Raw genomic sequence first — 21965 nt, 5'->3', positions numbered from 1 at the left:
TCGGCGATAAACAGACAGAATAACAAAATCGACTCACCAACATGCTTGGAAAAATCTTCGAATTTGCAAATAATAGACGGTGAAAGCGTAACCGGATTTGGTGGCGGAGGTAAAAATTTGGTAGCCCTTTTAGACCAAGACCTCTGAATTTCCAAATCCTTACCTTTTGTTGATTTATTTAAATATTTTTTTTGTTTGTTTCCAATTGAAAACGATTCTGGGATCCCACCTTTTAAATCTAATCATGTACTATGGGTTCCCCTCTTCGTCGGATATATGCACATGATGTACATAATCATGCCTTGTTCCGGATTAATGCCATGAGTGATTCTTGGCTTGTAACAATGCGTTGAGAGATTTTTTTTCTGGGATTTGCCACCGTGCCGAATACAGAAAGGAATCTTTCAGATGTGCGATAATGGTGGAGCGTTATGTGCGATGAAAGCGAAGATTTAATCACAATAATTAGGACCATCATTAAATTCCCTCTGTCCGACAGGATGGTATACAGAGAGCGTGCACTTGCTTTGGAGTTGCCTTGTCTGGGTTATATCCCCAACGAGACTATATAAGGATACAGTCAGATTGGTGCTTCGCTGGCATGACGTTTGATATCCTGTCGTTTTCTGTCCTTCAGATGAACGTTAAGCTGCTGGACCTACCTGCCAGCATCGGTCGTTGGTAGATGTTAAATATCCCACAGTGTCGATCTGAAAAGTAGTCGAGTTACCCACGGCACCTTGAACAACTGAAATTCCTGCCCAAATCACCTTCAGTGAAACATTGGGCCTGGTGGGTTCGTTTGTGAAAGACCAAAACCTTTCCCTGGCTGGCTACACAAGAAAGTTGAAATATTTAGGTTGGTGGTATGGACTCGGGAGGCGTTTTTTCAGTCCGAGAGGCTATGTGTGCAACAGTATTTTGTAAGTAGACTTGGACTTGATGAATCGCCTTGAATCAGTTTATCAGTTTGTTGCTGCTTTAGTGACTCGTTTACGATTTGTTTTTTCCATTTAAATAAAGTTATAGCAATGATTTTCCATTTTCCATAACCGTCTATCTTGTACGTATTTGTAACGTGTCCAGGTCTTGATGGACTATGAACAGGCCGGGTGGTTTCACCCCAAGAAAACTCAATGGCCTGATTGGCTGAATTCAGACAAGTAGCAGGAACGGTCACACGGTCTCCGAGTTTACTCGTGAATAAATGGTTTCTCTATTTTGTTGGTGAGAATTTTCCCGCCAAGCCAAATGCAGGCACACAAACTGGCTGAACAATTTAATAACTGGAAGGGCACTCGGTAGAGCGCATCCCTCCGCCACGCAATGCCTGATCCACGAGAAGATGTCGGGCCTAATAAATTTTTAAGATATCATTTTTGGCCCTACCTCTCAATGGTGAAGAATCACTTTAAAAACTAAATAACTCTCGTATCTCCATCCGGATTCGGATCTTCACCAAAATCGAATCGATTCGTCCTTGTCATACACCCAACATGTCCACCAAGTTTCGTCCAAATCCGTCCACAACTTTTTTGAGACATCATGCTATGTATCATTTTTGGCACCATCTCTCAATGGTGAAGAATGACTTTAAACTATTCTAGTTTCCGGATCTTCACTAAAATCGAATCGATTCGTCCTTGTCACACACACACAACATGTCCACCAAGATTTGTCCGAATTCATCCGTAACTTTTTGAGACATCTTGGTCACAGACAAACAGGTGAAACAGCCTCCGTCCACCTTCGATGGCACAGGTATAATAGGATGTGTTAAAACGGACTAAACCAATTTGCTAAATCTAGGTCAAAACGGCAAGTTGGTGTGCTTCGGGCTTCCGTGATGCCTGTCATTTGCCATTTTCCATCTTAGCTTGATCTTCATCTCCACAATCAATCGGCATCATTTAATGCAGGTAAGCAAATCTTTATTACCTCTGCCACCAAAGGTGGACAGAAGTTATGTTTTCATGCCATCTGTCTTTCTGTGAATCGGATATCTCAAAAAAGTTGTGCATGGATTCGGATGAAATTTTGTGCGCAGGTTGGGTGTGTGACGAGGACGAACTGATTCGATTTTGGTTAAGATCCGGATCCGCATCCAGAAACTATAATTTTATAAGTGATTTTTTTTTCTAGGTAACGTTTGTTTCCATCCCAAGTCGATCTGGAGGACACTAATGACCAATAATGGTGTGTGGACTAGCTAAACCATCTCAGTTTGGCAGGTAGAGCATCCCTTCCTTGTAGGTCAAAGAATATCCATTTGAGTTTTTAACCAACAATCTGATGATGTCAGGGTTATTCTGCAACTCGCTTGGTTCCCAAAAGTGTATAATCCAAATCTTTAGTATCGCTGCCTGTGGCTAGATTTCACCCTACAACCTCTGGGATGCCAGTCCATTACCGTCACCACTTGACCACTACGGTACTGTACGTGTCGAGTTTTGGTTCAGTAAGACCAGTTCATCTGGAACTTTTCTTGTATGTCCAAGTCTGCACCAAGCCGAACATATCTGCAGACAGGGATGGGAGTGACAGACCTAAAAATCCAGGAGGTCCAATTTTCAAATAAAAATTCTATAAATGAACAAATGGCACGGATCATGATATGAAGATCGTGACCCATATCGGACTGTTTACTCGATTGCCTCATTCTTATTTCCTCGTTGCTGCCATCACCTTTACAGCCATGACGGAGTACAAGCTGGTGGTGGTGGGTGCGGGTGGTGTTGGCAAAAGTGCACTGACTATCCAGCTCATCCAGAACCACTTTGTTGATGAATACGACCCCACGATAGAGGTGAGACCGTGAAGTTCATCGCCGGTGTGCTCCTTTTTCTCTCAGCCATTACCTGAATGTATCACATTGGCCCATCCGTGTCGTGCGCCATTCAGATACCTGGAGAATGCATCGAACAAATTGCAAATTGAACCAAATGTTTGTTGGTTTTTTTTTGGTGTGTGTTCACCCCCCTGTAGGCCATCACCATTATACAGTAAAACATGTATTGGACGTTCCCTTAATTTCTTCTTGATCTGCGTTTCGGAGCTATTTTTATTTCTGTTCTTCTACCCCGCCAGTAATCTGCCTGTATTTCATGTCTGCAGGACATTAGCATTGTCTCGATGCCAAATGTAGAATTGAGAGGCAGAATTAAGTTTTGCAGAATTGAAAAGGAACGTGTTTTATTCATTTAATTTATTTAAGGTAAGAATGAACTCTTTGCTATCATGTCCTCCGTTTATTTTATTTATTTATTTTTGATGGATTGTACTTTTTGTAGAGCGTTGGTGCTGCCGAAGCAGTTTCTTGGCAAGGGTTATAATACTGTACCGCGTAGTTTGCCATTGCCTTCCCAGTGTTTTGTCCATGCTCTATCTTTTTTTTTTTTTCTCTTTTTTTTATTTTATGCTGAACGTCGAGCAAGGAAGCAGCACAGACCATTTTTAAAGTCTTTGGTATGACTCGTCCGGGGTTTTTTTTTTCCCCCCTCCGAGTCAGAGCTAACGCTCTAACCATTACGTCCGTCCATCCAGACCATAACTTTTTTTTTTTTAACCGTTCGAGCTTTTTCATCAAATTTTCAACAAACCCTTTTATGAGAATATGAAGAACATTAATTAATAAAAATAACTTTTTTTTAATTATTATTATTAAAAAAATTTTTAGCTGTTTTCGTCAAGCTTAGTTCGAGTACAAAGCGGATGTGGATGGGCTTTGCATTTTGGGGTGTTTTTAGTTCTACATGTAATGATTGTTCAAGCTCTATACTTGCCGCAGGAAAAAGAAAGCTGCCCCCTTATTGCTGGGGTCAAAGTGATGGTCGTATAATCTTTAAATGGCACATTGTAATCATTTTTATAGATGTTTCAAAATGTACAGACACATCGGCTTTCTCAGCGGGATCACAACGATTTTGTGAAAACATCTCGTACACCTGCCGTCTTTCACTCCTGTTTTTGTACGGTCCACTCTTGTTTCAGGAATGAGTTCACCACCACCATCAGGAAACCTTGTTGAGTTCATCAAGGTAGATTGGTTTGGTATGAAATCCATAATCTCACCGGCTCCGAACATCAACAGTTCTTGGAAAACTGCTTTCTCTGTTTCACCAGTTCATCCCAACACACACCTCCAATTGTCTTATTCAACATCCGGACCCTGGTACACTGAGGCATGTGGTGAAGCAGCTTGCGCTCTCCACCTGGAAGACAAACCCAACTGATGGGAACCTAGAACCCCTTCACCGAACCCACAATTGGTGTATCAGTCTTAAGACGAGCTGGAGCCCTCCATCAAGCTCACCTCTGGTCAAACCTCTCAAGTCACTCACCCTCCTCCAAAGCCTGGTAGCAGCTGGTCTAGTCTCTCTGGTACACATTCCCATTCTGTACCTTCACTTCTATACACAAAAGGATGGAGTCATATCAGCACTGTTCAGGAAAACACTGTCTGCACTGAAAATTACAGTCTCCAATCCTTTCCTTCTCCAGCCCCCACCCCCCCTCCCTTTTTCCTCCATTTCAGACTGCTCTCTGCAGCATCTAGAATTCTCTCTCACTAAGCTTGAGAAGTTGAGGCAATATTGACACCTCTGCAACTGGACCCGACAGCATCAGCACTATACTATTGAACTGTGCTTCAGCTTTATGCTCTCCTCTGTCCTCACTTTTCTCCTCATTTGGGATGGGGACCATGCAATTTGCTGTCACGATGCTGACTGAAACCATCCTCCACCACCTTTCCACTGCAGCTGTTGGATTGAACATGTATGCCATTGTATCCGGCTTGGTGCTAGCAGTTCACAGTCTCACACACCAACACAATCGCATTTTACGATGACTCCACCGCTGGCTGATTGGTAGACTGTTTTATATCACCTCTCTTCTGGGTTGCACTTCTCCCCCACCACCCCCTTTTGTACCTCCATGCTTCCTCAGCCACACAATACTTGTTTGCATGTGTTCTTGCAGAATCCAATATCTGGTTACCCTCCCTAATTCGAAGCTGAACCATTTCCAGTCCTGCATCTCTCCGTTCGCTCACTTGTGGAATTGACTCCCTTTGTGTGTGGTCTTGTGCCCCTCCCTCCAGTCCTTCATGAGTGCTCCCCATTGTCACGTCTTGCTCTCTTCCATACCCATCCCTTATCCTTTCTAACCGAGCTGACCCCCTCCATCTCCCACCCCTTTCATTTCTACCACTCATCCACTCTTTTGTGATGTTGGTCTCCCATTTGCCTTCTGATGCTCTTGTCAGCCTGTGAACCTGCTGCCCTCTGTTGTTTAGCTCCTCCATGAGCCAAGGTTTCTGTATCCAAAAAAAACCCCCACTGGTGTTCATTTTCGTGGATTACAAAGATATTACGAGACAAATAACAACTTGACACATCATGCGGTGAGAACCCGGGCATCATGAGCCGTGTGCTCAGATGGGAGCACCAAACCAGGCCAACACGTGTTTGAAAATAAAATGTTTTATTCCATTAATACGATCGGCACATCACGTGGGAAATTTCTGCCTTTACCAATGTATTTATTTAATTTTATCTTGTTGTCGGCTTAAGAGTGTGTGTGTGTGTGTGCTGTTGGTTGGGAAAAATAAAAAAATAATAAAACGCTATTCTTAGATTTGCTTGTTGGCACTGACCTTTAAAAAAAAGCATTTTAATGAGCATTCGATGATGTAAAAGTGTGTTCCAAAGTGAAGAGGCTCCTGATGGAAGTGATGATTTGTTAATCCTAGCTTCAAGACTGGAATTATGAAGTGTGAAGGACTAACTACTAGCTGCAAAATGTCAGGTTTGCTGAACTTTCACAGTTGGACGTTCATTTACATTCACCGATGTCCGTTTGGAGAATTATGTACCTTGTGTATCGTTGTTGTTGTTGTTTCATTTTAGTCTGTTTAATTAGCACATCTCCTCGACAATGAGAGTTTTCAGATGATTCTATTTCATCCCACCTTCCTTGTGCAGCTTGTTCACTCCACGTGTCCTTCTTCCCCTCCCTTTGATCTCACTCTCCCTTCGACTCTGCTGTTGGTGTTTCCCCCCCCCCCCTCTCCATTTTGTTCCCTTCTATTCTGTTCTGGCTCTTCCACGAGCCTCGATCATTGAAAGAAGAAAAAAAAATCCTTCATTATGTGGCAACATAACCTTTAAAAAATATATTTATTTATTTTTTAGCATCCCATCATCCCTTTGTGTCGTCTTTCCTGTGTCATAGCAGTGTATTTTCAAGCTATATAATAAAGCAAATGTTTTGTAACTTGTTCTCCTTCTTCTGCCACAATTATTCCCACGTTCTTGTGGAAGCTTGGCCCAAGTCTCTCACGAACCGGCTGGCCAGGCTTGTTGGTCGACGAAGGCGTGGGCAGGAATTTGTAATTTGTTCATGGTACTGGAGATGGCTCGCCAACTTTGCGAAGGACACCGTGGGATCTTTAATGTCAACCAACTAATGCGGGCAGACGGGACGCCATACACATTGATGAATCGCCCTGCCTGTGAAACCGAGATGACAGTTTATCCGTCCATCCATTAGGACCATACTCTGTACAGAGCGTCGGTACTGCCAAAGCAGTCTCCTGGGCTATTGGACACAATCCTGGATGGGTCGCCACTCCGTCGCAGGATACTCAAATGGCTCGATCATCCCAGCAAGCTGGCACTCATTTTGCCGACCTCAGAAGGATGACGGGCTGAGTCAAACCCCACCCGGTATTAATTCAACAGCCGAGCGGGATTTGAACTCAGGACCCTAGGATCCCAAGCCCACCACCCGAACCATTAAGCCAACACCAGGCATACACCGTTTATAGCTGGGTCTGGATTAAGTGTTTTGTAACAACAATCCAAATATTCTCATAATGACAAAAGACAATAGTGTTGTGATGTTCAACTGTCCGGAGGCGTGATGAGGAAAGACTCGACAAGAAAAATAAATGAATGGTAGAGCAAGAGCATCATGTAAATGGTAACGAAAAGGTCCTGCAAATGCTGGAATAAATAAACAATTTTTAGAAGAGTTGATAAAGCTCTTTTAAGCTCTTCAACCCTAAAATGGGATGGTACAAAAAATCTGAGTGCAGAAGTCAGGGTTTGATGCTAACGTGCAGGACATGAGCAGCATTCCTGAATCTGATCAAAAGGAAACGACCACGAGTTAGACCTTGCAGGTTCTCCGATGCCTTAGGGAGAGACCCCTTGTTCGCTCAAAATGAGAATACAGCAAACGGTGGTTGTCACGTCTGCAATGATGTTGAAACGGGAAGCGTCTCAGCCCAAATGCTCTTCCGATGGATCTGTAGGCCAGCTGCAAAGCTAACGATGATATCGGTGTTTGGCTGATAGTCAATGACTCGGCACCACGTGATCAGCAGGAGGTGGGATTGTAAGATCTGCTCCGGCATCACTGTAAGTAAGGTTCAAGTTGAAGACTGTTTGGAACCAACAAAACCCATGTGCAGTATTTCTGTAGGTGGAGAATTTTAAGCGATTGTGGAGATTTTCTGATCAGCTTTTAAGTCACGGATAAGTATGTTTTATTTCATCTCCTGAAACCTGAATTTTTCAATTTAGAGTAAGGATGTTTGTAAAAGTATAACACAAAAAGCTAGAAGGGCACTCGGTAGAGCGTATACCTCCGCCACGCAATTCCTGATCCACAAGAACATGTCGGGCCCGATACATTTTTGACATATCGTGCTATTTATCGTTTCTGAGCCCTATCTCTCAATGGTGAAGAATCACTTTAAAAATTAAATAATTCTCATATCGAGATCCGGATTCGGATCTACACCAAAATCGAATCGATCCGTTGAGGTCACGCACCCAACATGTCCACCAAGTTTCGTCCGAATCCGTCCACAACTTTTTGAGATATCGTGCCATATATCATTTTTAGCCCTATCTCTCAATGGTGAAGAATCACTTTAAAAATTCTTGTAGTTGGATCCAGATCCTGATCTGGATCTTCACCAAAATCTAATCGGTTTGTCCTTGTCACACACCCAACCTGTTCGCAAAATTTCATGCGGATCCATCCACAACTTTTTGAGATATCCTGCCACAAACAAACAAACAAGCAAACAAGCAAAGAAACAGACAGTGAGGGGTGAAAACATAACCTCTTTCACCTTCGGTGGTGGAGGTAAATAAACTGACATGCATTGACACAATTGTGCGGTTTTCTTGTTAACTCGCACTCGCTGCCCTTTTTAGGTGTCTTTCATCAAAGTTTCTCACCAATTCGATTTGTGGTTTTGAGCATCGAACATTTCGTGCCGGGCCAAGTGCAGTCAGTGTATTAATGATTCGGTGAAATTCCAAACAAAAACGGGGGGCGGAGGGGGGGGGGTGATGCTTATCCTCTGTGTTTAACCATCCAATGAGAACTTCCGTTTTTCTTTCTAGTTTCCATCTGAACAATAAGTTGCAGAAGATGCTATTTTGGGAATATTTCCTGGTGCTGTACAGCGGTTCTTGTTACTGAATCGCGTGTGCTTTGTTGCTGTGTCTGCCCTGTCGTAGGACTCGTATAGGAAGCAGGTGGTGATAGACAGCGAAACATGCCTGTTGGATATCCTGGACACAGCTGGTCAGGAAGAGTACAGTGCCATGCGTGATCAGTACATGCGCACTGGCGAAGGCTTCCTTTGTGTCTTCGCCATTAACAACACCAAGTCTTTTGAGGACATTCACCAGTACAGGTGCATCTCTGGTGGATATATTAAGCTTTTGAACTATAGCACTATCAACTCTGCTTGTTTTATGTGAGCACGAGCAGGGGTACCCAGCGTTGCCCGGTGCCATTGTCATCCTGTTGGGATTTTGAAGAAATCAAAAAAATTCGATTTTTTTATTTTGGGAGGAGGGGGGGGGGACCCAAAACACTTCCCTACACCCACTAAGGAATTGGGTCAGGGATCATTTAATATTACTTTTCACATTGCCACAAAAGGCAGGCATTATCGAGCAATTTAATAAAAAAAAATACAACCCTTGTTTTTGTTTTTTCAAAACTTGTTTTGGCCTTAAACCCTTTGCGGCACTCACTGATGAACCTCTGAAAGTTTGCCGAAGCTCCGTTCAGCCATCTCTGAGAAAAACATGCTGACACAGACAGACAAACAGACAGACGCATCTTACAGGATAGATTTGTTAAGATTTTTTTTTTTAATTGCAGAATTTTGAACTCCGTCTCCACCGTGTGTGTACGTAATAAGCAGATGGCCCAAAGTCAAAATGAAATTGCTGAAAATATAAAAAAAATTAATCTCTAAGTTATGTTCCAACAGGCCAGTAGGGAGCGCTTCGAATGCACAACGACATTTGTGTTGTTGTTGCTTCGCCATCGAATGATTTGAAGATCGCAGTCAAGATTCCCTGCCCATCATTTTTCATTCACCCTTTAATCCCACAGCACGCGTTATTGAGGACTGCGAGTGTTATTGGTGTTTGCATTTTTTTATGACAAATGAGAGATACAAGGTAATGCACAGGCAAAGACCAGTGTGGGCCCATCTTACTCGCCAGGATTTTATCCACAGTCTCGTTATGCAAACATAGCATTCAGTAATCATTTCGGTCAATCGGGCAATATCCACATCCCATTTCAAAGCCTGCCAGCGTACAGTGGGGAACGTTAATTACACAGCTGAAGTAAGCAGTTCATTCGCCGATGGTACTAGCGCACAGTGGCCTACTCCTTTCGAACGGCACCGAGATCATTCACGTCCACATTCTGAATGCAAACAAGACCGCTGACTTTACATCCCCATGTAAAGAGAGAGCTATGCTCCGAGATGCAGCATCTCCAGATGGGACTGAAGCAGGAACTTTTTATTTTGTCAAAATTAAAAAAAACAAGGATAAATGTGTCCAAGAGCCGCGTCCTAAAGGCAATAACAACAACTTCCGATATTTCGTCACGTGCCTTGATGGAGCCAATAGTGAGACCCGTTCATGATGAGACGGACGCTCCTGTTCATGATGAGAAAATCGTGTATTTACGAAATTACAACACATTAAATGGAATAATCTTTAAATAGTAACGTGAACTTTTCGAAATTTTAAAGCAAATGTTCGAATATATTTAAAGGTTTATGATAGACGCTCTCAAAAGGCACCCTCAATGCGAGGATGTGTTGAGGTGTTTTATGTATTTAAGGATTTAAAAGAGCTGAGTCCTAAAGGTTTTGTCTTCACCAGAAGAAGAACAAGAAGAACAACAACGCGGAGCTCTCTTAAGGCCCTGTATGAAAAATTTGTCTAAAACCCTGGCACACGTCGAATACGTATGGGTAAGTTTTGTATACGTTAAGAGCACGCTGGCATACGTCGTAGTACACCGAGCTGTGAGACAAATTTTCCATGCTTGAAATTTTTCGACGTATGCCAGCGTATGACTCACACGTTCCGCATACGCTGGCCATAAGTTGTAGGCACGTTACGCGATCGTTCACACACGTCGACACACGTTACTTGTAAGTTACTCATAAGTCGAAACACGTCGAGGTAATATTTAGCATACCCGAAACTTATTTCTAACCTATGAGTAACGTGTTGTACTCACGTTACGCGATCGTTGACACATGTCGACGCACGTTACTTGTAAGTTACTCATAAGTCGAAACACGTCGAGGTAATGGTTGGCATCAGTGTTCCAGACTCTCTGGCTTTTTTTTTTCTTTCTTCGGTATGACAGTGATGTTGACACTTCGATTTCTTGTGCGGTTATAATATAATATAATTAATAGGCTGCCGCTCAACGATTTAAATCATAACCACACTAGAAATCGAAGTATCAACATCACAGTCATAGCGAAGAAAAAAAACCAAAAAAAAAAACAGGGAGTCTGGAACACTGACGCTAACCATTACCTCGACGTGTTTCGACTTATGAGTAACTTACAAGTAACGTGTCGACGTGTGTCAACGATCGTGTAACATGACTACAACTTATGGCCAGAGTATGCGGAACGTGTGTCATACGCTGGCATACGTCGAAAAATTTTCAACATGCTGAAAATTTGTCGACATACTCGACGTACTATGACGTATGCCAGCGTGCTTCAGCGTGCTCTTAACGTATTCGACGTGTGCCAGCGTTTTAGACAAATTTTTCATACGTCGGCATATGCTGGCTAAAACGTCAAGGTGTGACAACGGCTTGACACTTCGATGTCTAGTGCGGTTATTATTTGAATCGTTGAGCTGCAGCCTATTAATAGCCTACGCCACGTGATCGTCGGCGCTACGCTGCCACGCTATGCATAAGTTAGACTATTGTTGGGCATAGGTTGTGAATGCCGACAATACGCTCAGCATTCGTTGATATAAGTTAACTATATGTTATCGAAACGTTCTGTGTACGTTACTAATACGTTATGCATATGTCCAACTCGTTATGAATACGTCCAAAACTGGAAAAAAAAAACATCAATAGTTCAGCGTATGCCAGCGTTTTATATACATTTTGATACCTTGCCATACGCTGGCTAAAACGTCAAGTTGTGACAGGGCCTTGAGAGCGTTCGCTACGCGAGACGCGGCTAAAAACAAAAAACATTGAGTCAGACAGACCCCACCATTGAACAAACCCAAACTAGAGCTCTCAACGGCAAGCAAGCCAGCAGCTGAACTAGATCCTGCCTTCGCCCCTTCATTTTGTACGTACAATGATTGAGACACGTCGATTTGAAAGATAATTTTAAGAGCGGGAAAGAGGAAGATGTTCCAATTGATTGACAGTTATGTCGTGCAGATTCTCGACCCGCATCTGCGTTTAAGTGCCACTCTTTTCCTCCTTAAAGAGCATGTCTTAGCTGTGAATGTGTGCGTGTGTGTTTTGCACAGGGAGCAAATAAAGCGTGTGAAGGACTCTGATGATGTACCAATGGTATTAGTTGGGAACAAGTGTGATCTCCCAGCACGCACTGTGGATAGCAGGCAAGCGCAGGACCTGGCACGCTCGTACAACATCCCGTATGTGGAGACGTCTGCAAAGACGCGTCAGGTATGACGATGCCATGATCGATCAACCGATTCATTTGAATGTCCATCCTTTTACAGTGTGCTTCCAGATAATGGAGTGCAACTTTGTCCTTAAAAGCTGTTAGTTGAGATAGTAATGCTCCGTAAATGCCAATGGTGGGTTCGTACAAACATACCTGGTACAAACTCTTCCATTAAAAACCTGAGAGCAATATAATGATGAAGTGCCCATCCACACTTGTGTTTGGATTTATTTGTCTCTCTCCTTGTGTTTGTGGTCTTCTTTGGAACATACAGTTGACTCACCAATTCAAAAGGAGATGTTCTGTTGTTCAGACTGATCCAAAACCAAGTTTCAATGTGCTCTTTTGCTGCTTTAGCTGAAAAAGCATGACCATGGCTTTGCACTTAAGTTGTCATTGCTTTTCAAAAAGTGAGAACTACCCAGGTCACATTCACTTACCTTATTTAAAAAATGCTTCTGGCTATGCAGTAAAATGCCACCACTCAAGCCTTCTTATGAGTCCCCAACCAGTTTCATCAGAGGGGACTATAGGTTTTCTCTCAATCTATCCGTCAGTCCGTCCCAGGTCAGGTCAGGTATGGGAGCATGCGCCAGAGCAATGGGTGGCTGCGTCCACTTTCAGACAGCACTCCAGGGGCCTCTGTCTGGCCATCCCAATCATCTCCTTGAGATGCCGATCAACCTGCTGCAACCACTACGCACACGGTCAGCCCGTTGGCTTCCTCCACTCACAAGGCTCCCTTGCTGAGAGAATCTGGTGAGCAGGATCAGCATCAGTAAAACAAGCCACATGTTCATACAGCTGCAGCTGGTGCTCATAGACTGTACATGTAACAAATCTCATCTGAATCTCTCTCAGCAATCGCTCGTTGGACAAAAAGTCCGACCAGCGATAGCCAAGGATTCTCCGAAGAGACCTGGTACCGAAGGAGTCAAGTCTCCATCTCAGATCCTTGATCAGAGTACAAGTCTCATATCTGTAGAGCAAGAATGGAAGGACCAGGAACTTAAGACTCGGACTTTCGTCCTCCCACACAGGTACCGACAGCGCAACACACCATGATCCAGTGAATCCATGACTCCCCAGGACCGACCAAAACATATCTCGACCTCTGGCTCACAACCTGTGGAGACATGAATATCACTGCCAAGGTAAGTGAATCTGTCCGTGACCTCAACATCCACACCACAAACAGGTACACACAACACAGCAGAATCCAAGATGTCATTGAAAGCCTGGATTTTAGTTTTCACCCAGGAAACCCGGAATCCCAGCAGTTACGACTCCTCATTCAGCACCTCGAGAGCCCCATAAGGATATCCAGCATCTCCGCAAAGATGACTGCACCATCTGCAAAATCAAGGTCAGAGATCTTGACATTCCCGAATGAAGCACCGCAGCTTGATTTATCTGTCTTCCTCCCCAGAATCAAGTCCATGCAAGCACTGATTATTGTGGGGGCGGTACACACCCATGATGAAACTCCAGTAACAACTGGAAATAAGTCAAAGATGGAACCACCACACCCCACAGCACTCTCAGGACCATTGTACAGTTCAGAAATCAGATTGATCCGTTTTGGTGGCACCCCACGTAGACTGAGATTCCGCAAGAGGGCATCCCGATTCACTGAATTGACCACTTTACGGCGATAAACATCGGCTGCAAGCAGCTCCTGCCGAAACTCTTGTCTGCGTTCAGTGAGGACCCAAAGAGCAAGGATACGGTCAATCGTTGACCTCTTTGGTGTAAAGCCTGACTGCTCTGGGTGCTAGTGCTCAAGAAGATGGTGGGAAGCCCTTTCAAGAATTATCCGAGCAAAGACCTTGCCCAGCACTGAGAGCAGTGTCACCCCTCGGAAGTTGTTGCAGTCCTGGCGATCACCCTTCCCTTTCCAGAAAGGGACAACAAGGCCCCTCTTCCAGTCAGTTGGCATGGTGCATGTCCTCCAAACAGAGCACAGAACTTCATGCAACGACACGAATACAGCCTTTCCACCAGCCTTGAGAAGTTCAGCATGGATGCCACAGATCCCAGGAACTTTACCCCATTTTAACTGGTTCACCACAGCCTGCGTTTCTACAAACGAAGGTGGACCACAGTTGATTAGAGGATCAGTAATAGGGATAGTTACACCCCCTGATGTTCAACTCAACAGCTGGTGGATCAGTCTGGTGCAGCCACTCAAAGTAACTGGCCCAGCAGGCCTTCATTTTGGACTCCTCTGCCAAGAGCCCACACCCTCCACTCTAACTGCAGGACACCGAGGGACAGGCTTGGAGGAACACAATGCAGGTTTTAGGGCTTTTCTTTTATTTTTCACAGAGTTATGCCCTTTTTGGCCTGAGAAAATATCACATCGGTCGGGGATGTATTTCAAAGCAATTCTCGCTCTCGTTTACTTTATTTCTCAAGCGGATTCCATAAGCCTGTATACCACATTAATGGGATGTGCAGAAAGCCAGCTACAAGATGAATCAGAGTCAATGGATAGGAAGCAAGTTTGTTTTGTGTCTCCATCGTGAGTATACCCTGTGGGAATATCTTTTTTTTTGTATACAGTTGAGGCTCATGGAGGTGCTAGAACACACAATGGACCAGGATGTAACAACAAAAAGAACAGTAGACAGAGAGGGGCACCAACAGCAGGGTTGAGCAAAAGAGTGGAGGGAGACTTGGAGAAATGAGGAACGTGGGGAAGAATTTAAGTTGGGGGAATACACGAGGTGAGCAAGATCGATACAGCCAGAAACACTCAATCACAGAAGAGAAAGGAAAAACTGGATACCCAGAAGGAGGTGGGCTTGGAGAGGGAAGAGGGAAGAATGAAATTGAAGAGACTGAGGAAGGTGACACAGGTGGGGAAAAATGAGGAATGAATGAGTCGAGGTGAGCAGTGAGTCTGCATTTTTAGAGTTTCACCAGAAGGGGGTTCCTGGCAGACCACATGCGCCCTGCAGAAACCTGGAAGGGAAAGAGCACGGAAAGGTGAGAGGATGCAAGACATGAAAGGAGGTGGTAGATGACAGAGAGACCACCGACCTGTCGTGCGATGTGAAAATGATAGGCTCAGAGACTTAGCATCATCACACGAGGTTCCAATGACCTTGAAAGCCCCGGTTTCCACGGCGTCAAGCGCAGCAAGGTGTGAGGCAGGGGAGAGCAGTATGTACTCCATCAAGTGGCGTATAAATATATTTCAGATGTGTCAAGGAAAGTCTTTGCACAATGGAGGATGGCTTTGGAGGCCAACTTCGATATGTGTTTTGCCCAAGAAAGATCATGACTAATGGTGAGGCCTAAAAGTTTGAGTGACTGAACTTCTTCAAGAGGATTGTTAGTGAAGTAGATGTCAGGGTTTGTTTGTTAAATGGTCCTTTCGGAGAGAGAGTGTGAGATTTGTCAGCGTTGAAAGACTTATTCCAAGAGTTTGACCATGTTGTGATTTTTCTGTCAATGTCTGAATGGTGGGAAGAGGCTGCAGCCTGTTTATCTGAAGGATGAGGGGTGTTGCGACAGAGGGTGGAGTCCTCAGCAAATAGATAAAGAGGATTTTCCAGATAGTCAGAGAGATTATAATTTATGAAGATCAGGAATAGAACTGGGCCCAGAACACTGCCTCGAGGCACTCCAGCCTTGACAGGGAGAGGAGATGAAAGGATTCCGTTGAGAGCGACATGTTGGCTACGAGAGTCAAGGAAGTCAGGAAGCCATGTGTGGAGTTTGCCTTGGATGCCATAGACAGAGGGTTTGGAGAGCAAGGTGGGATGCCAGACTGTATCAAAAGCACGAGATATGTCCAGAGAGACGGCCCTGATCTCATGTCTGACATCGAGGGCCTCCATTCATTGTTAGGTGAGTAGAAGCATCATGTCGAAGGTGGAGTGATAGTCCATTTGAAAGGTTCTTCATAAGCCTTGAAAGGTGTGTGATGAAGCTGTTGCTTTTCAGAAAATGATAGTTCACACGCTGACCGAGATTAGCAACAACGTCGTGTAAGCTCGCCATGAAGTTCCGTGGTGTGTGGGACAGGGTGTGGAGGACGCATTTTACACGTTGGTGCGAGAGATCCGGGACCACAAAGCCCGAAAGCTGCACAACATGGAGGACAATGGTGGTGGCTGTAATATGTGCAGCTGTGTAATTTCTTGACCTGGTGAGTAGAAGCACTTTTTATCCTTGGCCAAGCTCGTTGAAAAACATCTTCAGTTATATTGGATGCACAACATTTATTTTGTTGGTTTTGTTTTCCCCCTTGCGGCTTCGGCAGAGTGTCATTTTGCAATCAAGTAGCACAATCCTTAATGAGGCCTGGCACTGAGCAGGTGCTGAAAGCGAGTGTCCAATATATGATGGCCACCGTGATCATGTCTGCTTGAAATGAAAGCCTGGTGTGGAATTTGAAAACTGAGGGTTTGGTATCTTGGTACCTCGAGAGTAAAAGAGCAAAGGTCTTGGTAATATCTTTTGACACCATTATTTGCAACATTCTTTGGTTCCAGCCCTTGGTCTATCCAATCAGCTTTAAAGATTTTTATTTATTTATTTTAATAACGGCATAACCCATGTTGTCACCAATGGTTGGGCTGTGTAAGTGAGGCATTTTCATGGTGAGCCATCAGTCATGCGCTTAGGTAAAACTGCTAACTAAACGCAAACCTTGTCGGGGGGGGGGGGATGGAAAAAACTGGAACCTCGTAGGTTTTGTGGTTTCTGTGCAGCGTGCCCGCTTCTCCGTTACTTGACAGCCGATGATGCACGTGCCTTGTGGAGTTCCAAAACTGGCAGCGTCCCAACTAATTGATGGTGCTTCTTGCCTCCTCCCTCGTAGGACCAGCGCGGCTACGTCCCATGCTTCATCTGAAATGACCAAATGAAGAGGAAATCTCGTGCTGTGATATGTTGCAATTGTAAATACTTTGAGAGAAATCTGCACCTCCTTGCGATGGGGCATTTACAGGGTGTGTGTGTGTGTGTGTGTGTGTGTGTGTGTGTGTGTGTGTGTGTGTGTGTGTGTGTGTGTGTGTGTGTGTGTGTGTGTGTGTGTGTGTGTGTGTGTGTGTCTGTGTGTGTGTGTGTGTGTGTGTGTGTGTGTGTGTGTGTGTGTGTGGATTTAATCGTGGCTTTTGGGGTGTTTAAAAGAGGAAAAAAAAAATTTGCTTCGAAGGCGACGCAGCAAGTTTGCATTCGATGGCATGACGTGCCCTTCGCGCACTCGCAAAAGGGTTTTTGTAACAGATCAAGTGGGTATTCTAAGGTTAAGCCTCGAGGTTGCTCGAACGAGGAGCGTGCTGGTAATGCTCTGAGCGTAAGACGTGCCGGTATTTTGTTTTTTAATCTGGTCTTTGCAAAACACATGGAGTGGAGTGAAAGCATGGCTCCCACGATGATTGTTTGGTGCTGTGATGTTTTTTTTTTTTTTTTGTCTCGGGCGAATGTGCTCTGCTCTTCCAAGAGCCTCGATACCTGTACATAAATTTATAGGTGTTTTATTTTCCAATGCAATCCTCTATTCCTTGGTACAAATGCCTCTCTATCCTCAGTTTTGCACGGTTGAACTGGTAACAAAATGTTTACTGCCCTGACCCTTACGGTGATTGTTTCTACGTGCAGCAATCTTCCCTTTCTAGTTTCGTGAGTTTGGGTGCCGCTCATCTCATTGGCCATCTTATCTTCGGTTTGGTTCCTTCGTCTTGATGCAAAGGGGTTTCTGTGTCGAATGTATATGTATGTATGTGTATATATATATATATATATATATATATATATATATATATATATATATATATATATATATATATATATATATATATATATATATATATACATACATATATATATATATATATATATAAATATATATATATACATATATATATATATATATATATATATATATATATGCACAGATCTGGTCGGGTTTCCCCATGAAACCCGAGGTATGTGTATTTGGTGTTGGTTGAGTGGCTGTTTATTTTATTTTTTTTTCTTAACATGATTTGGTGTGTTTGTTGAAAAGTTCTCATGGAGGGTTGATCCACTATGAAGCATTTGCATCGATGCCGGATTCCTAATTTTACTCGTTATTTTGTCCAAAGATTGTAAATTTTAAACCTCTTTTCGTGCAAGTTTTAATCGTGAAAACGATGGTGGTGTCATCACCGTTTTACCTGACTAGCGCACCTTTTAGGATGCGCACTGCATCTTATATAATTTAGCTGTATAAGCTGCAATGGAAGGGCAGCCGTTTTCAAAACCGCAGCAGTGACATTCAGGGATAATCGCTGCCCTTTTCTGTCTCCCGTGGATTGTCCACTGCGGCTGTGGTGCAGCCTCACCTGACGTGCACGCATCTCGAACGCAATTTGTGCCGTCGACGGGCACACCCTGTGCCCCCCCCCCCCATCGGGGCGTAATGATCCCATTTGGCAATGGTAGCTTCATGAAGCAATTGCCAGGTTCTGTATGTATTATGTATGCAATGCGCTTTTGCTTGTATAAGTCTTGTAATTCATGGCCTAGTGCATGCTGTACAAAGCTCGTGCCTCTACCCTTCCCCCGTCCACTCCCTTTTCACCGGCGTCCGTGCCAGTGACCTGGAACACGCTGTGAATTAGGTCTAGAGGTACGGCATTTTGGGAAAGAAGTACACCGACTGAACAATAAACTGCCTACTGCCGTCATCCGTACTGCTTTTGTGTTGTTTGTTTGTATACCTTGTAGGCTCTTGTTAGGTTCCCAACAAAACGCTGGTCATTCATGCCGAACCATGTGTTCTCCACTCTCAAGTGGACATTTTCAACAACAAAAGGTAAGGGTTTGTGCAGGTGTTACAGGAGGACGTGACCTAATTTTATCAACATATTGTCGCATGGTCTGGGCCTGTGAGCACCAACAGGTCGTGGTCGGATGTCCACACCCCAAAGGGTAGTAAATGCACCTCAAGTCACTGAGCCAGTTGCAACCTGGATTCCAAGTGGTTCGAGTAAATAAGCCGTTTAACCAAATACTAGGAAAACAGAACTCTTGCCACAATGTTGGTAATAGAAAACTATTTACCATGAAGTGATCCCTTCCTTAAACAAGCATATCGAGTATGCAGAAGCACAGTTCACAAAATCGTTTTGCTACAATCTCCAGATCCTGAAGCCAAGGCAGCAGGCAGTGTGGGAGCATGTTGAGATGTATCAAGCATGTCATGATCGACTTGACGGTGCAATAAGTAGTAGAGACAGATAACCGATTTATAATGAGGCACTGTGTGGTCGACTTGATGGTCGGGCATGCGCTCAATGTCATTTTGGAAAGCAGATGAATCGTTTTGAAGGGAGAACCCACTCAAGCACGACACTGTGAATCCAGAAAATCATTGCGAGCATGACACAACAGGAGCGACTTCACAACGTTTCCATTCTGACCGAAGGTTCACCAATGATTCGAGCTGCGTGCATCCTCTTTCAAAGGCCAATCACGCGGTTGTCCCGGTGTCCAAAGCATCGACCTGTCCCCAGACCAGCCTCCACTTGTCTGGAAAACTCCTTGCCTTCTGAAGACTGCTACCACGCTTGTTCATTTTTCCTACAATTATCAATCGAGCTCACACTTCTCCACATTTTACTTAACTAACATTGTCATTGCTGAATGATTCTGTGACAAAACTTACAATTGTGCAACATTAAAACTTCATCTTGTCTGTTTGTCTGTTTTGGCTCATAGAATCAAATGGCTGGACTGATCTCCACTAAATTTCCTATATGTGCTCGGGGTACCCGGAGTCAAGTCATGGTCACAAAATAATTCCTCTCTCATCCAAACAAGGGTGGGTTTTTTGAGACGATTTTTGTCTGTGTGCAGGGTTCACTGCTGGAGGGAGGAGGTATACTAGCCACGGGCACAAAATGAATTTGCCCCACTCTTACCCAAGCCGCTCCGAGAAGGAGCCGGTGTTTCTAGTGTACTAAATTTTACGTCCCATCCCAGAAATAATTGCATCATTCGATTTGACAAAATAAAACCTCACAACAAAATACACAGATTATCCTTTTCACAGCGATATTGTAAAAAAAAAAAAAAATGTGCCCCCTCCTGCCCCCTCCCATTGCCACTGCTTCTCCACACCTATCTAATTCTAATTTAAACTTATCTCCTGTTTCTGCTGCCACTACCTTTTCCAGGGAGACCATTCCATGCATTAACTACTCTCTGAGTAAAAGTCCCCTCCTTACTACCATCTTAACTCTCCTCTTCTTTACTCTCAGGCTATGGCCCTATCAGTCTACTCTGTTAAATAATTCCTCTTCACTTGTTTTATCGATACCTTTCATTATGTTAAACATCTATATTATATCTCCTCATAACCGCCTCCTTTCTAGTGTATAAAGCCCTGTCTTATTCAGCCGCTCCTCATAGCTGACTCGAGCTAGGCCCAGAATCAATGTAGTAGCCCTGTGCTGAACCTTCTCTATGGCATCCATGTCCTTCCTGAATTGTGAACTGTGGTGACCAGAACTGCACACAATATTTCTAGATGTGGCCCTCACTAAATTCCTGTACAATGTTAACACCACCTCTTTTGATGTATAATTGATTCCCCTCTGAATACAGCCGAAAACCTTATTTGCTTTACGTATAGCTGCCTGGTACTGTGCTGCCTGCTTACCTCCCATATCTATTCCCACCGCCAGATCCTTCTCCTGTGTGACACGCTCCAAAATTACCCCTTACATCCTGTAATCTCTATTTTCATTGTTCTTTCCCATCCCCAACACCTTTACACTTGCTCAGGTGAAATTCCATCTGCCAATCTTTTGCCCAATCTATGCAAGTATCAATACTTTCCTGATCTAATCACCACCTTCTCTGCTCTTCACCTCACCTCCAAGCTTTGTGTCATCTGCAAATTTGGAAAGCTTACTCTTTACCCCACGATCCAAATCGTTGATGTAAATAATGAATAGTAATGGTCTGAGTACTGATCCCTGAGGTACCCCGCTACTAACATCCTCCCAGCAAGACATCCTTCCACTCACGGCCACTCTTTGCTTCCTACCACTAAGGCAGTTTGCAATCCATTAGCTACCTGACCAGCCACTCCACACGCCCTCACTTTGGCTAACAACTTCCGATGTGGTACCTTATCAAATGCCTTCTTAAAATCCAGATATACTATGTCCACTGCCTTTCCCTCATCCACCCAATCAGACACTGCTACATGGAACTCTAAAATATTTGTTAAACAAGAACTACCTTTGGTAAACCTATGCTGACTACCTTTAATTAGTTTGTACTTGTTTAAATGGTTCCTCATCTGGTCCTTAATTAATGTCTCCAACACCTTCCGCACAACTGAAGTCAAACTAACAGGTCTATAGTTTCCCAATTCTTCTTTGGATCCTTTCTTAAATAATGGTGTTACATTTGCTACTCTCCAATCCTCTGGTACCTGTCCTGACTCCAAGTTGTTGCCTTGTTTTATTACTTTCATTCGTCCAGGTAATTTTCTTCCCCTAACTTCTCAGGGTGGAAATTCCCATGACCTGTCCATGATTGGTTCTCAGCAATTGCAACGTTGATGACTCGAGCTCTTGGTGGTCTGACGAGAATATCGGCCTGCACCACTACCCACTCCCTCAACCAATAATAGCTTTGCCTAAAATATACCAATTTAGTGTGATACTTAATTATTTGTTTGCTTTCGGCAAGATATCATCGTTTCTGAGAACAAGTACAAGAAGGTGACAAAAATTAAGGCAACAAGGCCACGGAGTCTATATGAACACATCGAGAAGGGATACCTGGGTAGGATGACCCTGCAATGCATCTGAAGAGAATACCCAGTAAAAGAGAGACTGTAATAACCAGCTGTTTCCTTTAAATACCATATATTATTACTTAGGGGGACCCAACATGATTATCGGTCATCACATCAGGCATG

At 43.9% G+C, this 21965-nt stretch overlaps 1 protein-coding gene across 1 annotated transcript in view; it reads left to right on the top strand.

Annotated features, from left to right (window-relative positions):
- LOC147025836 (GTPase HRas) overlaps positions 1 to 18720 on the top strand; it is a 31606-nt gene extending 12886 nt beyond the window's left edge. Inside the window, exons 2-6 of the mRNA XM_085880716.1 lie at positions 2694 to 2806; positions 8541 to 8719; positions 11868 to 12027; positions 16064 to 16187; positions 16863 to 18720. Of these exons, the coding sequence (XP_085736842.1) occupies positions 2696 to 2806; positions 8541 to 8719; positions 11868 to 12027; positions 16064 to 16183 (570 nt within the window). The 5' untranslated portion in view covers positions 2694 to 2695 and the 3' untranslated portion in view covers positions 16184 to 16187; positions 16863 to 18720. The remainder of the gene's footprint in view (positions 1 to 2693; positions 2807 to 8540; positions 8720 to 11867; positions 12028 to 16063; positions 16188 to 16862) is intronic.
- Positions 18721 to 21965: the final 3245 nt, after the last annotated feature.

This window comes from Eptatretus burgeri, chromosome 5 (genome assembly GCF_056783735.1).
Source record: "Eptatretus burgeri isolate ZD-2024b chromosome 5, Ebu_testis_v1, whole genome shotgun sequence".
NCBI lineage: Eukaryota > Metazoa > Chordata > Myxini > Myxiniformes > Myxinidae > Eptatretus > Eptatretus burgeri.
Note: the sequence above shows the minus strand (reverse complement) of the source record. Positions and strands in the feature narration are given on the sequence as shown.